The sequence below is a fragment of the Papio anubis genome, chromosome 14, assembly GCF_008728515.1.
Source record: "Papio anubis isolate 15944 chromosome 14, Panubis1.0, whole genome shotgun sequence".
Taxonomy (NCBI): Eukaryota; Metazoa; Chordata; class Mammalia; order Primates; family Cercopithecidae; genus Papio; species Papio anubis.
Window position 1 is genome coordinate 105,410,494 of NC_044989.1, and position 21,845 is coordinate 105,432,338.

The following is a 21,845-nucleotide window of genomic DNA, read 5'->3' on the forward strand; positions in this document are numbered from 1 at the left end:
CCTGCCGTCCCCGCTTCTGTTCAGGGCTCCTGCAGCTGCTCGCATGCTACCGAAAGCTGATGTCCCAGGCTCCGGGGACCCTCCTCCTCCACTGCCTGCGGCTGTTCATTAAACATCCCGTGTGCGCCGCTTCAAAGCAGGTCAGAGGAAGCCCGCTCACGCAGGCTGCCTGGTCAGATGGAGGAATGGACGAAGGCTGCCTAAAATGGTTCACAAAACCAGCCCTGACAATGACGTAGAGTTCCTTGCCCGTCAGACCAGAATCAATCCGAAAGGACAGTGCTGCCCAGCGTTGGCAGGATGTGAGGAAACGGGCATATGCTTCCCTGCTCGTGAGGTGCGGTCAGTAGTCCCTCTGGAGGCCAATTTGGCAACATCAAGCAGATGACTTTAAAATGTGCACACCCTTCAAAAAACTAGATCGTTTTCTGGGAAACTAGATAGTGAAGATTGATCGACGAGGATGTTTGGCATAGTAATGTCGTGATAGTGAAGAACTGGAAACTGCCTCAGCGCCCCACCACCAATTCAGTTCTGCCCATGCTACGGTGTATTATACAGTACCTAAAAATGATGTCACAGGAAAATGGGAAAGTTAATGAAATAAGGCTGAATGGAAAAAAGACTTGGAAGCCATATGTAAAGCATGATGCCAGTTCTGTTTTGGGGAAAAGAAAGGTCATCTTTGGGTGTGAGGTTAATAGGAGTGGCTTTCGTCGCCTTGGGCTTATTTCCCCTTTCTTTTTTTCTTTTCTTTCTTTTTTTTTTTCCCCCACTCTGTCGCCCAGGCTGGAGTGCAATGGCACGGTCTTGGCTCACTGCAACCTCCGCCTCCTGGGTTTAAGTGATTCTTCTGCCTCAGCCTCCCGAGTAGCTGGGACTACAGGCGCTATGCCACCACACCCAGCTAATGTTTGTATTTTTAGTAGAGACGGGGTTTAACCTTGTTGGGCAGGCTGGTCTTGAACTCCTAACCTTGTTATCCGCCTGCCTTGGCCTCCCAAAGTGCTGGGATTACAGGCGTGAGCCACCGTGCCTGTTCTCTTACTTCCCCTTTCTAAAGACCCTGTTGGCCTCTGAGCTCCTGCTCTTACCCCACAGCCAGTTCTCACCAATTAGCCAGAATCACTTCTATTTAATAATTTCTTAAAGTTTTATCGGCTGGGTGTGGTGGCTCACACCTGTAATCCCAGCACTTTGGGAGGCCGAGGTGGGTGGATCACTTGAGGTCAGGAGTTTGAGACTAGCCTGGCCAACATGGTGAAACCCCATCTTTACTAAAAATACAAAAAAAAAAAAAATTAGCTGGACATGGTGGCGTGCACCTGTAATCCCATCTACTCAGGAGGCTGAGACAGGAGAACCGTTTGAACCCGGGAGGCGGAGGTTGCAGTTAACTGAGATTGTGCCATTGCACTCCAGCCTGAGAGGCAGAACGGGACTTCGTCTCAAAAAAGAAAAAAGAGAAATTTGGTTATAGATAATTTCAAGACATGACAAATGTTGAGAGGCTAGTAAAATGGACTCCATGCCCCCATTTTGCATCTCAGCAGACGCAACCATGGAGACGACTCCTTCCCTCACCCAGTGCCCCGCACCCCTGCCCCAGATCATTGTGAAGCAAAACAAATAATAAGACATTTTGTTCAGTAGGTGTCTCTAAAAAGATAAGGTCTTGGTGGTTCGTTTGTTGTTGTTGACGGAATCTCTGTCGCCCGGGCAGGAGTTCAGTGGTACCATCGAGGCTCACTGCAGCTTCAACTTCCTGAGCTTAAGTGATCCTCCTGCCTCAGCCTCCCAAGCAGCTGGGACTACAGGCGTGCACCATCCCACCCAGATAACTTCTTTTTTTTTTTTTTTTTTTTGAGACGGAGTCTCACTGTGTCTCCCAGGCTGGAGTGCAGTGGCGCGATCTCGGCTCACTGCAAGCTCCGCCCCCCGGGTTTACGCCATTCTCCCGCCTCAGCCTCCCAAGTAGCTGGGACTACAGGCGCCCGCTACCGCGCCCGGCTAGTTTTTTGTATTTTTAGTAGAGACGGGGTTTCACCATGTTAGCCAGGATGGTCTCCATCTCCTGACCTTGTGATCCACCCGCCTCGGCCTCCCAAAGTGCTGGGATTACAGGCTTGAGCCACCGCGCCCGGCCCCAGATAACTTCTTTAAACTTTTGTAGAGACAGGATCTCTCTGTGTTCCCCAGCCTGGTCTTAGACCCCTGGGCTCAAGTGATCCTCCCACCTTGGCCTCCCGAAGTGCTGAGATCACAGTGCCCAGCCCTCGGTGGGTATTTTAAAACATCATTACAACATGATGACACCTAAAACAGTGAACCATAAAAGAGCTGTCATAAGCGGTTGAGTCACTTCCCTGCTCCAGAATCTTCCAAGACTTTGCATCATCTTGGAAGGAAGCCTGGAGTCTTTGAGGTGGCCGCTAAGGCCCCTTTGCAGTGTGGCTCTGCCCTCTCTGCCCTTCTCCCTGTCCCCGGGGTGCACTGGGCACTTGTGTCTTGGTGCTCACCCTCCCCCATGCCCGCACGTTGGTAGGAGACTCCTACCTTCTCATCATGGTGGTCTCTGCCCACATGTCACTGTCTCAGAGAGGCTTCACCTGATCCTTTTTTCCAAATGAGCTTCCACCTCAGGGCTCTGCAGAACCTCCCTTTCCTCATTTTTCCCCACTGACTGCCAGGACCAGAAGTGAACTGTGACCCGGCCCTCCCCACGCGTGTGAGCTCCCTGAGCGGGAGGGCTCCCTCCATCTCCCGCATGACTGCGTCCCCAGCACCCAGAACAGAGCAGGGACTGGAATATCACGGGTGCTGAGTAAATATTTGGCCAATAAGTAAAAGCCAACAGCGTTTGCCTCTCTCCTAATTTCTTCCCGTGACGGAAATACGCGGAGGTTTGCAGGCGGTGTGGGCTTCCTTCCTGTGTTGAGGCATCTTCCTCGCACCCGCTCTGCCCAGAAGCCAGGAGTCAGGCACTCCTTTGTTCCACCTCTGGGAGCGAGACCCGTGCCTGACCACTTGGACGCTCCTGAAGACAGGACCCAGGGACCGCAGTCCTCTCAGGCTCTTCTGGGCAGGGACCCTGCTGCTCCACGTCCCTCGGCCAGGTTCTCTATCTTCTTGTGAATTCTGGAGCACCCCAGGATCCTCTTAGTGTTCTGTCTGGAGCAGCCAGCCAAGGAGGAACTGACTGATGGAGCGGAAGTGCAGCAGCCTAGGGGGAGAGCAGCCTCACGCCCATCAGGTCCTTGCACATTGGGGATAAGAGCGGGGACAGGCGCAGATGCACTGTGGCCGCCTCATTTCCCTCCCATTTGTGTTCAGTTCCTCACTGCGGGGCCAGAGGGCCCCATCTTCTCCCCTCACCACTGCTGGGCCCTGGGTCAGCACCTGGACCCCTTCTCCACTGTGGACTCCCTGCCTGCCTGTTCTCAGACCTGAAACTGCACGGCCAAACGGAGTGATGCCACATGCATGTCCCTTGTCCCCATCTTGGCCTGTGACCCCTTCAGGCTGCCCAGAGCCACTGTGAGTTCCTGGCCAGCCTCCTGGGGACCTCAGCAGACTCCATGCTTCCTGCTGCTGAAGCCTCTGCACTCCCAGCAAACAGCCACCCACACTAGACAAACGCAGTGCGCTCACAGTTCTCACCTCCCTGCTGCCCACTGCACCCTTCATTCTGGATCCCGGCAGTCCTGCCTCTCCCAAAAACCTTCTGCAGTCATCTCTTTTCCTTGTACCATTTGCTTTTTGTTCACTAGGTTTCTCTGCAGCAAATAAATGCGTTCCTGTGTCTCCTACCTTAAAACAGCCATTCTGTCTCCACCCACATCTCCCTCTCGCTCCTGCCGCAGTTCCAAACTTCCTCCCCCAGTTCTCTTTCTCTCATGGCTGAGTCCTGCCCACCCTCGGGCAGGTTGAGTGCTTCAGAGCATCAGAGCAGAGAGCTCTCACTGTGGGCGGGTGAGGCCGCAGCGTCTGGAGGGAGGCAGTCAAGGCCCAGTCAACCTGGAGATTTCAGAAGGGCCCCAAATCTGGAGGAACAAGAGGCAAGATGAAGGTCCCGTCCGGAGCCTGGGCTGGAGCTGGAGGCAGACGGCAGCGGGAAGGTGGGCGGCAGTCAGGCCATGATTGCCAGGAAGGGGACATGGCTGGAGAGGATACAGCTCCCTCTTGGGGTATCTGAGGGACCTAAAAGGCCAGGAGCTGAGGAGACACCTCCTGTGGCACCAGGCACTCCAGTCAACCTGCTCCATCACCAAGGACCCTTCCTGATGAGCAGCCAGCACTTCTTTCCCTGGGCTTCCCAGTGCCCTCCTGGCTTCCTCAGCTGCCCTCAGGGACACCCCTCCCCTACCAGCCCTTGAGTCTTGGTGGACTTCAGGATTCTGCCCTAGCCCCTCTTGTGGTACAGGCCCATGAAGTTGGGAGTGCTGGTTGCCCCAATCCAGGACTGGGGCACTCTTTCCACTGCTGGGAGTGCCAGCCCACATCAGGCGTCACCTCTGCCAAAGGTGGTCACCTTACCAGAGCTGGGCTCCTTCCTTGGCAGCAGCCCGGTGCTGGGGCACAAAGGTCTCCCACGTTGCCTTAGCTGAGGATGTCTCTGAAGGACCCTGCTAGCTCCGGAGTCCTCGTGGGGTCAGCTGAGGCCTTCACTGTGGCTGCACGGCAGCTGGGTTTCCTTTGTCTCTCCCTGCATAAATTCCTTGCGTCCTCTCTTCCGACGTAAATTCCCTGCGTGATAATATCCATTTCAGAGCCTACGTTCTGGGGAAGCCAGCCTGAGACACCATCTCGTTGGCATCTGAGGCCTCAACTCCAGGGACATGCTAGCAGCTCCCAAATGAATACCTGTGGCCAGACTTTCCTGCTGAGTACCGATCTGTGTGGCGAATGTCTGGGATTCAGCATGTGGGAAACAGGAGTCATCGCCTTCCCAGGAGGACCTCTTCCCTGTCTTCCATGGCTCCATGAGTGGCACCAGCGCCTGCCCACTGCCCAGGCCTGGAGTCCTATGGACAGTTTTGGTGCCCTGGAGCTCTCCAGTCTCCCAGAGTGCTCATGTCTCCTCCTCACCCTCCCTGTGGCTGCCTTGGTGCAGCTCTTCCTGCAACCCCCTTGGATTTCCGCCAGAGCATCCCACCGTCTCTTTCCAGGCTCTCCACCAGCTCCACCTTGTGCTGTCCTGGAGTGTGACCTTCCTTCAGATGCTCATGTGGTCATATCGCTGATGTGCTTAAAATCCTCGGACTTTCCCCCTCAGGGTGAAATATGCCACAGCGCAGCCTGGGATGGGAGGGGCTTGGTGCCCTCTTTCCCAGGCTCACATGCCACCCTGCCCCCTGCAGGCTTCCACGCTTTTACCGCATTCTGGAACTTGGCAGCCACCCCAACTCAAGATGGTCTTTTGCCTCCAAGCTTTTCTGCGTCTGTCTCCTCCTCCTGGAGGGGCCTCTTCCCATCCTCCTTCTCTGCCTGGTTCACATGTCTTCAGCCTCAAGACGAGGCTCAGGCCAAAGCATCTCCTCTTCGAGCAGCCCGTGTTGCAGGCCCATCAGGCTGTCCCCTCGCTGACACGGGCCGTGGGCATCAGAGGGACAGGTGCTGTGACCGTACTCCCTGAGTCCACAGAGCCTGGCACGGCGGGGGGACTCACGCGGCACCCTCGGGCTGTGTCTGCTTCTGGAGGGCAGATTTCAAAGAAACATAAAGAGGACTTAAAAAAGAAAAAATAGATTACAGGGCTGGGCGCGGTGGCTCACGCCTGTAATCCCAGCACTTTGGGAGGCCAAGGCAGGTGGATCACTTGAGTTCAGGAGTTCAAGACCAGCCTGGCCAACATGGTGAAACCCCAGGTCTACTAAAAATACGAAAATTAGCCAGGCGTGGTGGCATGCACCTGTAGTCCCAGCTACTCCAGAGGCTGAGGTGGTAGTGAGCCGAGATCGCGCCACTGCACTCCAGTCTGGGCAACAGAGCAAGACTCTGTCTCAAAAAAAAAAAAAAAAAAGATTCTAAGAAGAGAGGTTTCAGGTGGGCTGGGAGATCTTGCACTGAAACTTTGAATATGGATTACAAAGGAGCCCAGCGAGGAAAAGGAGGGAAGCATTAAAGGCTGCAGGGGCTCCCCTCAGAGCTTGTTCGTGGTCTCAGGTTTGGAAAGGGCACCAGAGTAAGACAACCAGACACAGGGTGTGGACCAGTGGGAGTATTGTTGGGAAACGCCGAAGGCCATAAAAGGAGTTTCTGTGTAGTTATTTTTGAAGCAAGGAGTGTGGTTTGGGGCTGACAGTAAAATGTTAGCCCTGATGGAGAGAGAGCAACACTACGTGATTCCTATTTTGCTTCTGTCATCTTCGTCAAGGAGAACAGGTTTTCATTTGGAATCAAATATTGGTCGTCGAAAGGGATTAAAGCCTAAGAGAGTGGGAGGCTGCATGGCCGACCTCGCTGTGCAGAGGAGGCTGTGTCCCCGGCGGGATGACGTCTCCCTACTGCTGGGAGACACGCAGATGGGGCCGTGGCTCCATGGGGACTTTGGAGGCGGAGGGCTTCCAGGAGATGGGGGCGAGAGTGCTTGATGTGCTCCTCCACGTCATTCCCCAGGGGATTCTGGCTTGGGAGCACATACATAGGAAAGGATGCACTGGCTTCTAGGAGTCCTAACAAGAAATCATACCAGGCAAGCCTCACTTTTCCACAGATGAACCAGAATCATACTCCAGAAAGGACTGTGCAGTGCCTGTATGTAGATTTCCTGGGCATTTGGTAGAGGCTGTCGTCACAGCCTGGGTTCGGCATGACGGAGTGCAGGCCAAACGATGATAGAATGAAGCAGGCTCATTATCAAAAGGTGCTGCTGGCCATCAGAGTGTGCCCAGAGGGCAGGCCCTGTCACCACCCCGAGTTCGGTCTCCACTCGCAGGTTGACCAGGGCAGGCCCCGTGTTTTGGATGAGGCTGTTAATGGAACAATGGTCGGATTCACAGATGACATGAATACAACTGACAGCAGACTGAAGATTTCAGAAGATCTCAACCGACCGTAATGATGGACTGAGTTGAAAAGAGAGGCCCAGCTGCACAATTAAGAACAGGATCTGGGAAATGGGATTTGACAGCAAGACGTGTGAAAAAAGACGACTTTGGGCTCAATCTGTTCACTGCGTTGTGTTGTAGATCTGCCAAGAAAATGAGCATCAGCCTCAGCTCCGAGTGTCTCTCTTGAAAGGGAACATGGACAACCCCCAGGGACCTCAGAGGACCCGAACCAAAATGGCAAAAAAAGATGCCAAAAGATGGGAATGGAGGGGACGTGGCGCCTGCAGGAAGTGGCAGCCACGGGAATGTGGCAACTTCTTCCAAGCGTGGAGGACCTAGGTTGGCGGAGAGCTCCCTCCTGGACGCCCCAGAGGATGGGATCCAGAAGCTTTGAGTGGAAGTCCCAGAAGGGCAGGTTTTGGCAAAATGTGGGAACAATTTCCTTTGGTTAGTCCAGTAAATGAATTTGGGCTGTCTTGGCAGATGCCGCACTTTCTTTGCTCAAGTGAACACTGGTTGGGGGTGTGGCAAAGAATTAAAATGGATAACTATGCAGAAGCTAGATTAGGTGACTTCAAGGTGTTTTCTTTTTTTTTGTGAGACAGAGTCTCGATCTGTCGCCCAGGCTGGAGTGCAGTGGCGCAATCTCAGCTCACTGCAACCTCTGCCTCGCAGGTTCAAGTGATTCTTCTGCCTCAGCCTCCCGAGTAGCTGAGATGACAGGCGCCCGTCACCACACCCGGCTAATTTTTGTATATTTTGTAGAGTCGGGGTTTCACCATGTTGGCCAGGCTGCTCTCGAACTGACCTCAGGTGATTCTCCCGCCTCAGCCTCTCAAAGTGCTGGGATTACAGGCATGAGCCACCACGCCCGGCCGACTTCAAGCTGTTTTCTGAGCCTGAGGTTCTGTGATTTTTATCATCATACAAAGAAAGGGAGATGAGAATGAAAGTTGCTATGATTGTCCATGTGTACCTTTTAATTTGCTTATAACACGTATGAATGGAAGGACATATTATAGGAGGACACTTCATATCCTTTGCAAGAGATCATCCGTGTACCACTTGACCATGGGACAGAACATCTGCAGCTCCCCAGAAGCCCTGTCAGGCCCCTGCCAGGCATTCCCTCCTGCAGAGGTAATCACTTCCGTGGCTTCCATCACATAGATCCATTTTATCTGTTTTGTTGGTTGGTTGGTTTTTGAGAGATGGGTTCTCCCTATGTTGCCCAGGATGGCCTCGAAGTCCTGGCCTCAAATGAGTCTCCTGCTTCAGTTTCCCAAAGTGCTGGGATTACAGATGTGAGCCACCATGCCTAGCCCAATTTTGCCTGTTTTTAAACATTTATATAAATGGGACCATGCAGCGTGTTCTCCCGTGGGTCTGGCTTCCTTGGCTCAACACCTGGTTTGTGGGACCCCTCCATGTCGATGTGCCTGGTTGTAGACGGGTTCCTCATGTTGCCCTGTGGTGGTCCACTCATCTGGGTCTGTGGCCGACTGTGTCCCGCCGTCTCCTCCCGTCCACACAGTGCGTGCTCAGACTGGTCTGTGGATGATCAGGCAGTCTGGTGGCTGTGGGCTCGCAGACCCCCGGGAGGGACAACCAGCTTCTAAGCCCACCCCCTGGTTCTTCCCACCTGACAAGTGCACAACAGAAGAGTCTAGGGAAGGAGTGCCGAGCGGGTGGCTGACAGGCAGCCTGATGGACGAGGCCCACGAGCCAGGCGCACACCCTGAGGCAGCGCGTCAGGCAGCATTGCCACGGTGGAACAGGCCACTGCTGTTGCTTCCTGAGCTGCCCTGGAGACTGGAAAAGGCAGCTCATGCCTTTGGCCAGGTGCCTGACAGCCTTTTAGGGCAGTTCAGTGTTGGCAGGGCCCAGTTCCCCTCCCAGGGAGTGAAGACAAGGGGCTCCAGGGGGGCTGTTCTGGCCTATGTCACCACCCGACATCCCAGCGGCCCACGTGGTTGGTGCCTTTGCCTTCCTGGGTGCCGCTTGCGGAGGCAGGGAAGCAGAGCGCTGGCATTCCACTTCTGACCCTGCTGCGGGTTTGGAAAAGTCATTTCTGAATGTCTCAGTGCCTTCGGCTCCTCTGAGTGCTAATCCAGTATCCTGGTCTTGTGGAGGCCCGTGGTGGGTGGGGGGGACAAGGCGGGGGCAGAGGCTGGCCTGGCCTGGCCTGGCCCGGCTGGTGCACGCCAGGGCTGGAGCCTGTTGCCTTATATGACAGTGACTGGGATGGCCCCATGGCTTCTGCCTCCTCCTCTGAACCTGGTTGGAGTTCCAGGGAGGCCCTGTCAAGTGGGGTCAGGCCTCTTCTGTGGGAGGGAGAGCCCACAGCCAGCGCCTCTGCCTGCGCCCTGCACAGTTTGGGTGGTGTGGGGGTGCGGCTTTTCTTTTTCTCCTCCATGGAATAAATTCTCAGTCTGCAAAATAAAAAAGTGGTCTTGCCCCCTTCCTCCTGCTGTGTCCCAGTGGGAACTGAGAATGCGGGACTGGGTTTAAAAGGCGGGGAGGGCCATCAGGATGAAAGGCAGCGGGCAGGCAGGGACAGCGAGGGGACTTGCCACTCAGATGTGGGTTTATTTTCATCCATTTACCCTTTTGGTGCTTTTTCTGGTGCTTTTCTTCATTTCTGGATAACAGCCCCATCCTGACCCGCCCTGCCCGCCTCTTCCCTTCTGGAACCACCCCTAGCACTGCTTTGCCGGCCCGCCTGCTCCCCTCACCCCCAGACCGGGCCAGCCCTCCTCGCCCGCTGCGAGTAAACGAGTAAACGAGCTCCCGCGCAGGCCTTGGGTTTTGGATTAATGAAGCCCAGATGCAGACTTCTGACTGGCTTTGAGTTCGCTGTGGAGCAGCTCAGAGGGGCCGTTGACCTCCCACTGTGTTCCCAGCCCAGCTGCTGCCGGGGCTCCTGAACAGCTGGAAAGCCGGCCCTGTCTGACAGGGAGGCGAAGGCCTGTGGGTGGGGGAGAAACTGAAGCTTGGGGCTCTGGGTGTGGGGCCAGGGGGTGGCCTGCACCCACGGGGGTCTGTTGCAGGGGCCGTAGAGCGGGAATGAGGGGCTTCTGTTCGTTATCCTGTGGCTCAGTCCGGGTGGGCGCTGCCTTTCCTCAGTGCTCTGGCGTGGGGGAAGTAGGGAGTGTTGAGTGAGTACACAGGGGCTCTGTGGTGTTGGGCGAGTACACAGGGGTGCTGCGGGGTTGGGTGAGTACACGGGGGCACTGCGGGGTTAGGCAAGTGCACAGTAGCAGGAGAATCACTTGAACCTAGGAGGAGGAGGTTGCAGTGAGCCGAGATCACACCATTGCATGTCAGCCTGGGCAACAAGAGTGAAACTCCATCTCAAAAAAAGATATATATATATGCACATATATAATACTATATATTACATTATATATTATATATATTATACTATATATAAAAATATATATATATATAGTGTGTGTGTATATTTTGTATTTTTAGTAGAGACGCGGTTTCTCCATGTTGGTCAGGCTGGTCTTGAACTCCCAACCTCAGCTGATCCACCCACCTCAGCCTCCCAGAGTGCTGGGATTACAGACGTGAGCCACCGCACCCGGCTTAACCGGGCATTTTATATTTTAATTTGCTAAATCTAGCAATCCTATCTCCCTTCCAGCTGAATCTTTTTTTTTTCTTTTTCTTTTTTTTTGAGACAGAGTCTCACTCTGCCGCCCAGGCTGGAGTGCAGCGATGTGATCTTGGCTTACTGCAACCTCCGCCTCCCAGGTTCAAGCAGTTCTCCTGCCTCAGCCTCCCGAGTAGCTGGGACTACAGGCGCCTGCCACCATGCCCAGCTAATTTTTGTATTTTTAGTAGAGATGGGGTTTCACCATGTTGGCCAAGCTGGTCTTGAACTCCTGACCTCAAATGATCCACCCGCTTTGGCCTCCCAAAGTGTTGGGATAACAGGCATGAGCCACTGTGCCTGGCCTGAATTTTTTTCTTAATTGTTTTATTGAACTACAATATACAATCAGAATAGAGCAAAGACAGTTAAGTGTATGGCTCAGTGCATTTTCACAAGTCCGATGTACATGAAACCAGCACCCAGGTCAAGAAATGAAACATGATCGGAACCTGCCCCCCACCCCCACCCCAGGGTTACCAGGATCCAGCTTCCAACAGCTGAAGTTTGCCATTTGCATTTGTTTTTTTTAAGAGTTGGGGTCACCTGTAATCCCAGCACTTTGGGAGGCTGAGGTGAGTAGATCATGAGGTCAGGAGTTCAAGACCAGCCTGGCCAAGATGGTGAAACCTGTCTCTACTAAAAATACAAAAATTAGCCAGGCGTGATGGCAGGTGCCTGTCATTCCATCTACTTGGGAGGCTGAGGCAGGAGAATCATTTAAACCCAGGCATAAAAGAGTTGGGGTCTTGCTATGTTGCCCAAGGTAGCCACGAACTCCAAGGCTCAAGCAATCCTCCCACCTCAGCATCCTGAGTAGCAGGGACTGCAGGTGTGGAGTACGATAACTGGCATGCCCATGTTTGTACCTTATATAGATGAGACCATGTTGGCGGGGCACTGTGGCTCATGCCTGTAATTCCAGCACTTTGGGAGGCCAGGGCGACTGGATCACCTGAGGTCAGGAGTTCGAGACGAGCCTGGCTGACATGGCAAAACCCCGTCTCTACTAAAAATACAAAAAAAAAAGAAAAAAAGCCAGGCATGGTGGTATGTGCGTGACTGTAGTCCCAGCTACTTGGGAGACTGAGGCAGGAGAATCGCTTGAACCTGGGAGGCAGAGGTTGCAGTGAGCCAAGATCATGCCATTGCACTCCAGCCTGGCAACAGAGCGAGACTCTGTCTCAAAAAACAACAAAAAAATGAGACCATGCAGATACATTTTCTGTGTCTGGCTGCTTTCCTCCCACACTGGAGGTCATTCATGTTGTTGGAGGTGGTTGTGGTTCATTCATAGTCACAACCCCGCCATAGGACTGAGCCGTATGGATGCCGTCTGATCTGTCTGTCCACTGTGCTGCTGCTGCTGCTGCTACTGCTCAAGCCTTCTAGTGCCTCTCCTTTTTTGCACCTTTGTACCTAGGAGTAGGATTGCTGGGCATGGGGTAGGCATCACGTCTTCAGTAGATCTTGCCAGTTTTCGGCAGTGGTGCACCCATCAGTATCCTGCCAGCCGTGTGAGCGCCCATAACGCCGCGCCCCCACCAGCCCCTGGCGTGGCCCCAGTTCGTGTCGGCTCTTCCGGGGTGCTGCTGCTGCTGCTGCTGCTGCTGCCGCTGCGTTTTGAAAAATCCAGAGTCTGCTGCTTTGCTAAGTCCTCTGGCTTTCTTGACTCTTTCCTAAGAAAGTTTAAAAGCGCCCCGGGGTTTTAGACCCTAGATTAGTGCCTCTGTGATCCCAGCCACACCGGAGCTTTGAGGAAACCATTCCTGCCTCAGTTCCCCTTCACCCAGGGAGCGTCTCTGCATGCACGGCTGGGTTGAGAGGTCCAGGGGCCAGGGGTTCCAGGCACAGCTCTGGGCGTTCTCAGGGCTCTGTCTCAGCCTCTTTGCCTCCCTGTGGCTTCCTCTTACTGGTTCTCCCTCCAGGAGGCAGGATGGCCACCAGCGGCTGTCGTGGCCACCCTGCTGGAAAGGCCCACACGCCTGCACTTTGCTGATAGTTCAGTCACAGCCCGAGGCCACCTCTCAGTGACTGGGTCAGGTGCCTGTCCTGGGAGCCTGGCAGGAGATGGATTTCCCCAAGGAAAGCCCAGTGGATACTGGGTGAAAAGAAAACCGGGAAGTTTGGCCTCCGCAGGCCAGGTCAGTCACCCAGCCTCCCCCACCCTGCAGGGTTGGCACCACAAAGGAAAGAAGAGGCAGAGGTGTATTGCAAAGCAGTTCAGCGCCCCTGCCTCTATGGATCCATGGATGTGTATCGGCAGAGGGGATGATGAACTAAGAAAAGCCCTGCCTGCTCTGTGGGCCTCTGAAATGACCAGGAACTGGAGTCTTGGTGTGGACTTACTATTTAATTTTCCGATCCCGAGAGTGTCATTCCTCCTGGAATACATAATAATGCTATCAGCCAATGGAGAAAGCCCTTTGGGGTACCCTAGATGGACGGTGGGGACCCCAGATGGAGGGTGGCTCCCACAAATTCTCCTCTCCATGGGTGTCCTGCCCCCTGCTCGGGCTCCCCGATTTCCAGCACACCCCCTCTCAAGCTGTTGCTTCTTCTCCCCCAGGCGGCTTCGAAGCCAACTCAGCCTTGTGGTCATTGCTCGAATGCTGGGCCAGCAGGAGACACTCCCTCTCTGGCAAGAGAAGACCCAGGTGAGTGTTTGCTTCAGGCCTGGGCAGGAAGGCCACGGCCTGCGGGCTCTGGAGCCTTTCCCCAAAGGCCGGGAACATCAGGGCCGAGACCTAAGCTGGATCTGAACTCTCTACTCATGTTCTTTCATCAAGAATTACCACTTGCGTGCCAGCCATGTGCTAGGCGGTGAGGACAGAGCAGTGAGCTGAGAGCCTGTCTTTTCTTAAAATGGTAGTGAAGGCTGGGTGCGGTGGCTCACGCCTATAATCCCAGCACGCTGGGGGGCTGAGGCGGGCAGGATCGCCTGAGATCAGGAGTTTGAGACCAGCCTGGCCAATATGGTGAAACCCTTGTCTCTACTAAGAATACAAAAACTAGCTGGGCGTGGTGGCGGGTACCTGTAATCTCAGCTACTCGGGAGGCTGAGGCAGCGAATTCCTTGAACCCGGGAGGCGGAGGTTGCAATGAGCATTTAATTCAAATAAATGAATTAAATTCATTTATTTAATTTTTTTGTAATCATCGTAACCATTCTTAAGCGTAGTATTTCAGCCATTTCTAAGTGTACAATTCAGGGGCCTTAAGTGCATTCACACGGTTGTGCAGCCGTCACCACCATTCATCTCCAGAACTCTTTCATCTTCCCAGACTGAAACCCTACACTCGTTAAACACAACCCCCCAACAATGTCCCCAGCCCGTTTTTTTGTTGTTATTTTTTATAGTAAAGCATAAAAACAAATAGTATTTGTAAAGATGAAAACAAATACTATTAAATTAAAACTACTCCCTCTGATGTCCCCTCCTAGTCCTCAGTGTTAGGCATTGTTAGGGCAGCAAGGGCATTGAGTTCGGCCTTCTGAGCTGGGCGTGGTGGCTCACGCCTATAATCCCAGCACTTTGGGAGGCCAAGGCCGGTGGATCACTTGAGGTCAGGAGTTCAAGACCAGCCTGGCCAACATGGTGAAACCCCAGGTCTACTAAAAATACAAAAACTCAGCCGGGCATGGTGGTGGGCACCTGTAATCCCAGCTACTCGGGAGGCTGAGGCAGGAGAACTGCTTGAACCCGGGAGGCGGAGGTTGCGGTGAGCCAAGATCACACCACTGCAGTCCAGCCTGGGCAACAGGGCGAGACTCTGTCTCAAAAAAAAAAAAAAAAAAAAAAAAAAAAGAGTTTGGCCTTCCTGTCCTGTTCCTCTTCTCTCCAAAAGCCCTGGCTGCAGCCTCCTGACAGCTCAGAGGACATCACGAGGTGATGAAAGGGTCACTGGCAGGCCAAGCATGGATGGAAGGGAGGTTGAGCGTGCCCGCACCTCCTCAGTAATCTTCCTGGAATCCTAGAAGAACAGCTGCTAGGTACAGCTGACCCTTCCAGCTCAGCCACGCTAGGGGTACTCTGGCTACAGTCTGTGCATCTCTAGCCACTCAGGCAGCATAGCGCCTTGCCCAGAGGGCTGAGACAATGTTCCGGCACGTGCCAGGTGCTGTGACTGCAAGGAGGCAGTTCAGAGAAGTGACCGGTGGGGTTGGGTTGTCTGAGGGGCTTCGGCCTGGCTTTTGCCCCGGCTTTTGCCTCAGATGCCCCCTTTGCCTTGAGTGCTTCCCCCAGGCCTTTGTCGGGCTGGAGCTGCTTGTCGTTCCCACTCCAGCTGAAATGTCGTCTCCACAAGGGGCCTTGCTGGCCACCCGATCCAGAGTGCCCCAGCACTGGCTTTCATCTTGTCCTAAGTCACTCCTGGGGGCCACCCCCTGGTTTTTCGTGTTTGCTCAGCATCTGTGTTTTCCACCCCCTACCCCCAAGCAGAACGTAAGCCCCTGAAGAACAGGGAACACATAGTTTCTGCCCCCTGCTGCCCCTCGGCACCTGGCAGTGCCTGGCACACCCCGGGAAGGCAGTGCACGCTTGTGGAAGGGACGGACACCCAGGTGGGTTGTCGGGGTGCATGGGGAGAATGTGCCCCAGGCTGAGACCTTGGGAGGGGCAGTGAGGAGGTGTCTGGCACTGATGTCACTTCACAGATGGTCTCTGTGAGGAAGGAAGAACAGAGGGACGCAGCGGTGTGGCTGGGAACAACCAGCAGTTAGAGGCAGAGGGAGCCCAAGATGGGGTGCTTGGGAGGACTTTGGGACGCAGACTGAGGGACAGGCCCAGCGCAGAGTGGAGTCCAGAGGGGGCGCAACACAGGTGGCCGGAGAGAGAGAATGAGAGCCAGTTCAAGGCTTGGCATTTTGCTTCGTTTTGTTTTTTGTTGGCCAGCAGCTGTGCACAGAGTGAGGAAAGCTTGGTGGGGCTGCCTTCCTGGTGGAGGTCAGAGTGGCAGCGGGGAAGTGTCATGGAGGAAGGGCTGACGGTCCTTGGGCCCAGGAGTTGGAGGCTACAGTGAGCTATAATCACACCACTGCACTGCAGCCTGGGCAACAGAGCCAGACACCTTTGCTAAAAAAAAAAAAAAAAAAAGTGGGGAATGGGGGCGCAGGAGGCAGTGACTCACGCCTGTAATCTCAGCACTTTGAGAGGCTGAGGTGGGAAGATCACTTGAGCCCAGGAGTTCTTTACAAAAAGGAAAATAATTAGCTGGACATGGTGGCACGTGCCTGTAGTTCCAGCTACTTGGGGCAGGGATGCTGAGGTGGGAAGATGGCTTGAGCTCTGGAGGTCAAGGCTGCAGTGAGCCATGATGGCTCCAGTGCACTCCAGCCTGAGCGACAAAGCAAGACCCTGTTTTGTTTTGTTTTTTAAAAGAAAAAGATACATGGAGTGGCGCTGCCTCCCCTTGAGAGATCCTGGCCCGGCAGGTCTCGCAGGCTCCCCAGCGGCCGGGGTCTTGCAGCCTGTCAGGGCCAAGCCAGGTCCAGGCCAGTTGCTGTGTGCCCACCATGCACCCGTGTGTTCGTTAGACACTAGCTGAGCAACCTGAGTGCCAGGCTCTGTGCCAGGTACTGGCACTGGGGAGACAGCACCAGATGACCTCAGAAGAGAGGGGTGAGCAAGTCGGCCACGGCCGCAGTGACTAACTCTGCCCAGGCACAGTGCGGCGGCTGCTAGAGAAGATGCCCTGAGCCAGGTCTTGGAGGCTGAGTCAGTGCTTGTACTGCAAAAAGGAGAAAGGGGGTGAGATTCATGGCGACCGGAGGGATAGGAAGGACCGGCAGGGACCTGCCCATGGCCTTCCTGGAGCTCCCTCCCCGTCTCCACTGCAAGCCCAGGGCTGCTCACAGCCTCCTCCCAGGTCTTCAGGCTGCCAGGCACTCCCCTTTCCAGTCTGGCCTGTCAGACCTTCCTGAAACACTCCTTCAAAGGGCCACCTTGTCCCCACAGCCGCCCACTCAGCCCACATGCCCCTTTCCCAGCGTCTCCTCCACGGGGCTTACTAGTGCCGTGTGTTCTCCTTGGGCCTCCTCACAGGCCCTGCCTGCTCTCTGCACACAGCTCTGGCTGTGTCTGGGCCGCCTCTTCCTTTCCACCTGTCACCCCCAACCCGCAATAGTGGCAGCTCCTGTGTGCACAGCTGTGTCCTGGCTGCTGTCCTCAGCACTCGCCCCTCCTAGCAGCCCAAGGCCCTCAGACTTACTGTCATCCACATTTTACAGATAGCGAAACTTTCCAGGGTCACCCAACAGGGAAGTGGCACAGCTGGGACTATTTTATTTTTGAGGCAGTGTCTCACTCTCCCAGGCTGGAGTGCAGTGGTGTGATCACGACTCACTGCAGCCTCAACCTCCCTGGCTCAGTGGTCCTCCCACCTCAGCCTCCCGAGTAGCTGGGACTATGGGTGTGCACCACCACACCTAGTGAATTTTTGTATTTTTTATAGAGGCATGGTTTCGCCATGTTGTCCAGGGTGGTCACAAACTCCTGGACTCAAGCGATCCTCCTGCCTCAGCCTCCCAAAGTGCTGAGATTACAGGCATGAGCCACCGTACCCGGCCTAGAGCTGGGATTAAAGTCCTGCCCTTGACCACTGCAGGGCACCGCCTTAGCCTGTCCAGCTCTCTTCTTGCCTCTGGACATCCTGGACCACACCCGGTACTTCATGGTGAAGTGCCCTGCTGGGTCCTTGGGCTTTAGTCCCAGTTCACAGACAGGAGGACAAGGACCGTCCATCCTTTCCCTCATCAGTGCACAAGTGCTGGAGAAATTCTGTCCATCGATTCACTGTGAAAGGGGCACAGGGGTTGAGAATTGACTGGTGTAGGAGCAGAGGACCCGGGGCTGGATCTGGGCACAGCAGTTTGCAGGGCACTGCTGGGCAGGAGTCACCGATGGCCAAGTTGCTGGGCTCTATCTCCCGCAAGCTGCAACGGGGGTCCCATGGAGCAGGAGCAGAAGCACACGTTGGAGATCTGAACTTGAAGGACAGGACTTACAGCATTGAGGTCACACAGGCAAGTGGAGGTTCAGTTAGCCAGAGCCTCAAGGCCGCAGTGAGGGTTTGACTTTTACGCAGAAGTGGGGAGCCCCTGCAAGGTTTTGGGCAGAGAAGAAACAAAATCTGATTTATAAAATCTTTAAAAATTACTCTGGCTGCTGTGTTGAGAAGGGACTACTGGGAGTGGAGAGGAAGAAGGTGATTGCAGTAATCCTGGCAAGAGATGGCAGTGGTTTGGCCTGGGGAAATAGCAGTGTGGGCGGTGAGAAGTGGTCGGACTCTAGGTGCATTTCCCAAGTACAGACAGTGGGATGTGCAATGCAAGAGAACAGAGACAAGGACTCCAGGTCTGTGCAACAGGCGGGATGGAGACGCCCTTTGCCTACCCTAGGCAAGACGCAGGTGGAGCAGGTTTGGGGAGGAAATCAGGAGTTCGCTTCTTATCCTGGGGCACTTCTTGCAACACAGTAAACCTCTTGTCAAAGTATGTCTTCCAGTTTGGGGTTTGGAAAACGTGGGCTTCAAGTGACTCAAATCAAGGGGGATAAATGTTTGCATCTACTCAGAAAACATTAGCTGCAGTCTCGACTGTTCATCTATTCATTCGTTCGTTCCTTTGACAAATACTTACTAGACGTGTACCCTGTGCCAGGCATGGTTCTAGGTTCTGGGGACTTTGCAGTGAAAAAACTGCCCTCAGAGAGCTTACATTCCAGGGAGGGAGGGGGAATAGGTGATAAAAAGCAAGTAAATTGCAAAAGGGCCAGGCACTGTGACTCACTCCTATAATCCTAGCGCTTTGGGAGGCCAAAGTGGGTGGATCACTTGAGGTCAGGAGTTTGAGACCAGCCTGGCCAACATGGTAAAACCCTGTCTCTACTAAAACTACAAAAATTAGCTGGGCGTGGTGGTGGCCACCTATAATCCCAACTACTCGAGAGGCTGAGGCAGGAGAATTGCCTGAGCCCGGGAGGTGGAGGTTGCAGAGAGCAGAGATTGCGCCATTGCACTCCAGCCTGGGCGACAGAGCAAGACTCTGTCTAGGTAGGTAGGTAGGTAGGTAGGTAGGTAGATAGATTAGATGGATAGATGATTGATTGATTGATAGATAGATGATTGATTGACAGATGATGGATGGATGGATGGATGGATGGATGGATGGATGGATAGACAGACAGACAGACAGGCAGACAGATGGGAACTTGGGCAGGTGGGCCTTACTGAGAAGGTGGGTGTGGAGCAACAGCTGGGAGGGAGAGGCGGGGGCTGTGTCTGGTCAGAAGGCCCAGGCAGGGCACCAGCTCCAGGGAGCAGCAGGCAGGTCGTTGGGCCTTTGCAGACACTTGAGATCCTGGCTTCCTGTCCTAGGTGAGGAGGAAGCCAGGATTTGCACCCAGGAGCAACATGCTGTGTGGCCAGTTGCCTCTCTGGAAATCAGCTTCCACCGCATCTTCCCTGCCTCCGAGAAGGCTGGTGGAGGCCTGTCTTCCTGAGGGATCCTTGCTTCTCGATCCCGGCGTCTGCCCTAAGCGGCTGAGCGTTTGCAGAGCCAGCTGCCAGCAGTGAGGTTGAGATAGGGAGGCTTCTGATCTGACCCATCCCCGCGGGTTCCCGCAAGGCCCAAACAAGCCCTTATCCTGGAGAGGAGTTTGTGTGTGGGAGAGAGACTGGCTGGAGCATCCAGAGATGGAAACAAAAGGGAATAAACAGTCGGAAGGCACAACGGCGCAGGCAGATCGCAGGGGCAGCAGCTTGCTGCGCTGAGCACAGCCAAGCTGTTTTCATGAGTGAGAGGAAAAACACGAGAGCAAGCACCGCAAGAGTGCCGTCCCTGCGCCCCTGCCCAGCCCTACCCAGGCCTCCCGTAGCAGGGAGGGTCCCGGCCGGGCGAGGCCTGCCCGAAGGCCACGCTGGGGGTGTGGACTGCAGAGCCTGACCCTGTGCTTGCACAGCTGTGAGCCCTGAGTGGGCAGGGCTGTTTTGGAAACTATCTTGACTTGTGAAGCCTGAGTAAGGCGGCACAGCTATGGTTTGGATGAAGCCCCAGATGGTGCCTCTCTTTGCCCAGAACCTTCCTCTCCCCTCCCAAAGGGATCAGACGCCAGGCTGAGAAGCCCTGGCCACCTTCCAGAAGCTAAGGCCCTGAGCCTGACTCCTAGCCCCCAGCCCCCAGCCCAGCTGCTCTTGTGGGCTGTCTCAGCCCATAACCGGCTGATGTGCTGAGCAGGTGGTGGGTGAGTCACCGGAGGAAGCCAGGTGTGCCAGCCAGGCTAGGCTCAAGGGAGGGCTGGGCTGCGGGGCTCAAGCCCCTAGCCTGTGATCACCCTGCTCCTGTGCCATCTAAAGAGATGGTGGCTCTGTGAACTACCTTGGCTCTGCTCCCGCTTACTGCCCACCCTGCCCCCAGGGCTGTCGTGGCCTCACAGAGGCCAAGGGCTGGGAGCCTGCCTGCCTCTGCTACAACGAGAATTAGCTTCAGGGCAGCTGGGCAGTCCTTGCTGGGGCTGGGCCCAGGCTACCCAAATCAAGTGCATACACGGGGCCAGAAGGAGTGGCTAACTGTAGACACCTGGACTTTCGCAGGTCACGTTCCCTGCAGAGGGATTCAGAGCTTGTGTGTTCAGAGAGGTTGGGCAGTTTATTCAAAAACTAAATGGGGGCTGGGGCGGCTGATAGATTAGGTGCCATAGTCAAACTGTAAATGGCAGCTGGGTGGTGGCCTTAGGGAGAATCTCCCAAACAGAACAATGTTGGAGGACATTTTAGAGACACAGAACTGGAACACAATACCGACGATACAGGGGTTTCCACCATCCCACATACACAGGCGCCAGCCGGCGGCTATTGACCGGGGAACCCCAGCATCTGTGCAGAAACCCATGGGCAAAAATGACAACGCATCTACTGCGAAAACCCTGAAAATGGCGACCCCATCATCGAAATGGGAAGGATAATAGTCATTGGCCTGGAAAATGACACAGGAATAGAAAGTGCTCAACAGAGAAGAGCCAAGTCCCGAAGAGAGGAACGGCATGTATCGCAATGAGGATTTGGGCGGGCGGTACAGTCCGACCCGGGGACGAGCAAGCTGGTGGTGTGCGGTAAAGGTCCGTGCGTACGCAAAGGCGGGGATAAATGCGGCAGTGTGGGGCGCGGGTAAGGGAACCAGGATGGTAGACGGACGCGGGTGTGGGGTCCTGGGGCGACGGGCGCGCGCCGCAGGGTCCAGTACGTAAGGAGCGGGCGTACGTGCGGGGCGAGCAGGTAGGCGCGACGAAAGTGGGGATGCGATAACTTTGGGACGGAGGCTTGATGTGGTCCGCGCGGCATGGGTAGTGTAGCGCAGCGATGGGATGGGCGAATTAAAATCCCATCAGGACGATATATGACCTATAATCCCATACGCGGGCGAAGCAAGGAAGGAACCGGATCACGCGCGCAGCGGCAGATACAAAGATGTACATGAATGTGTTCAATATCCAGGGAGGGAAATATGCGGTGGTCCAGGAAGCCAGTAACGGGGCGCGCGGGAAGCTGCAGACCGGGGCGCGCAATAAATAAAGATCAGCAATGGAAGGCGGTATTCAAAGCGTGAATCTAAAATAACCGGCCACGCGGCAAAGCGGTGTGATCGGCCAATGCGCGCCTGTCGCAACAGTGATCGTCGTCGCGCCGCGCAATTGTGACCGGCATACGCATGTAATCGATCTGGGCCAATGCGTACAAGGCGATTCAAGGCGCAGGCTGGGGGCGAAAGATTCTGCTACGCGTACAAACAGTATTCAAGCGTCACGCGCGGCTAAATTGACCGGCAATGCGCAAGTAAAGCAGGTTCGGGGTCGCGCATAAAGCGTGATCCGGGCGCGCCTATGCGGGGTGGGGGAGCTGGGTGGTGTGTGTGGGTGGGGGTGGGGGAGCTGGGTGTGTGGGGGTGGGGTGGGGGAGCTGGGTGTGTGGGGGTGGGGGAGCTGGGTGTGTGTGGGTGGGGGTGGGGGAGCTGGGTGTGTGTGGGTGGGGATGGGGGAGCTGGGTATGTGTGGGTGCCTCTCGTCTCCTGGGAAGTATGTGTGATCCATTTTACAGATGAGAACACTCAGAATCTGGGAGACCACAGTTCATAAGTG

The 21,845-nt window shown here is 54.9% G+C and overlaps 1 protein-coding gene across 4 annotated transcripts in view; it reads left to right on the top strand.

The window, feature by feature from the left end:
- The window catches only part of FAM178B (family with sequence similarity 178 member B), a 100,048-nt gene that overhangs the window by 59,470 nt on the left and 18,733 nt on the right, over positions 1–21,845 (top strand). For 3 of the 4 annotated variants that reach the window (XM_031655586.1, XM_009184692.3, XM_009184691.4), the window contains one exon: positions 13,283–13,370. In XM_031655586.1, the coding sequence (XP_031511446.1) occupies positions 13,283–13,370 (88 nt within the window). Of the gene's footprint in view, positions 1–13,282; positions 13,371–19,801; positions 20,350–21,845 lie in introns of those variants that run through there. The other variant, XM_009184700.4, reaches the window with a different exon arrangement.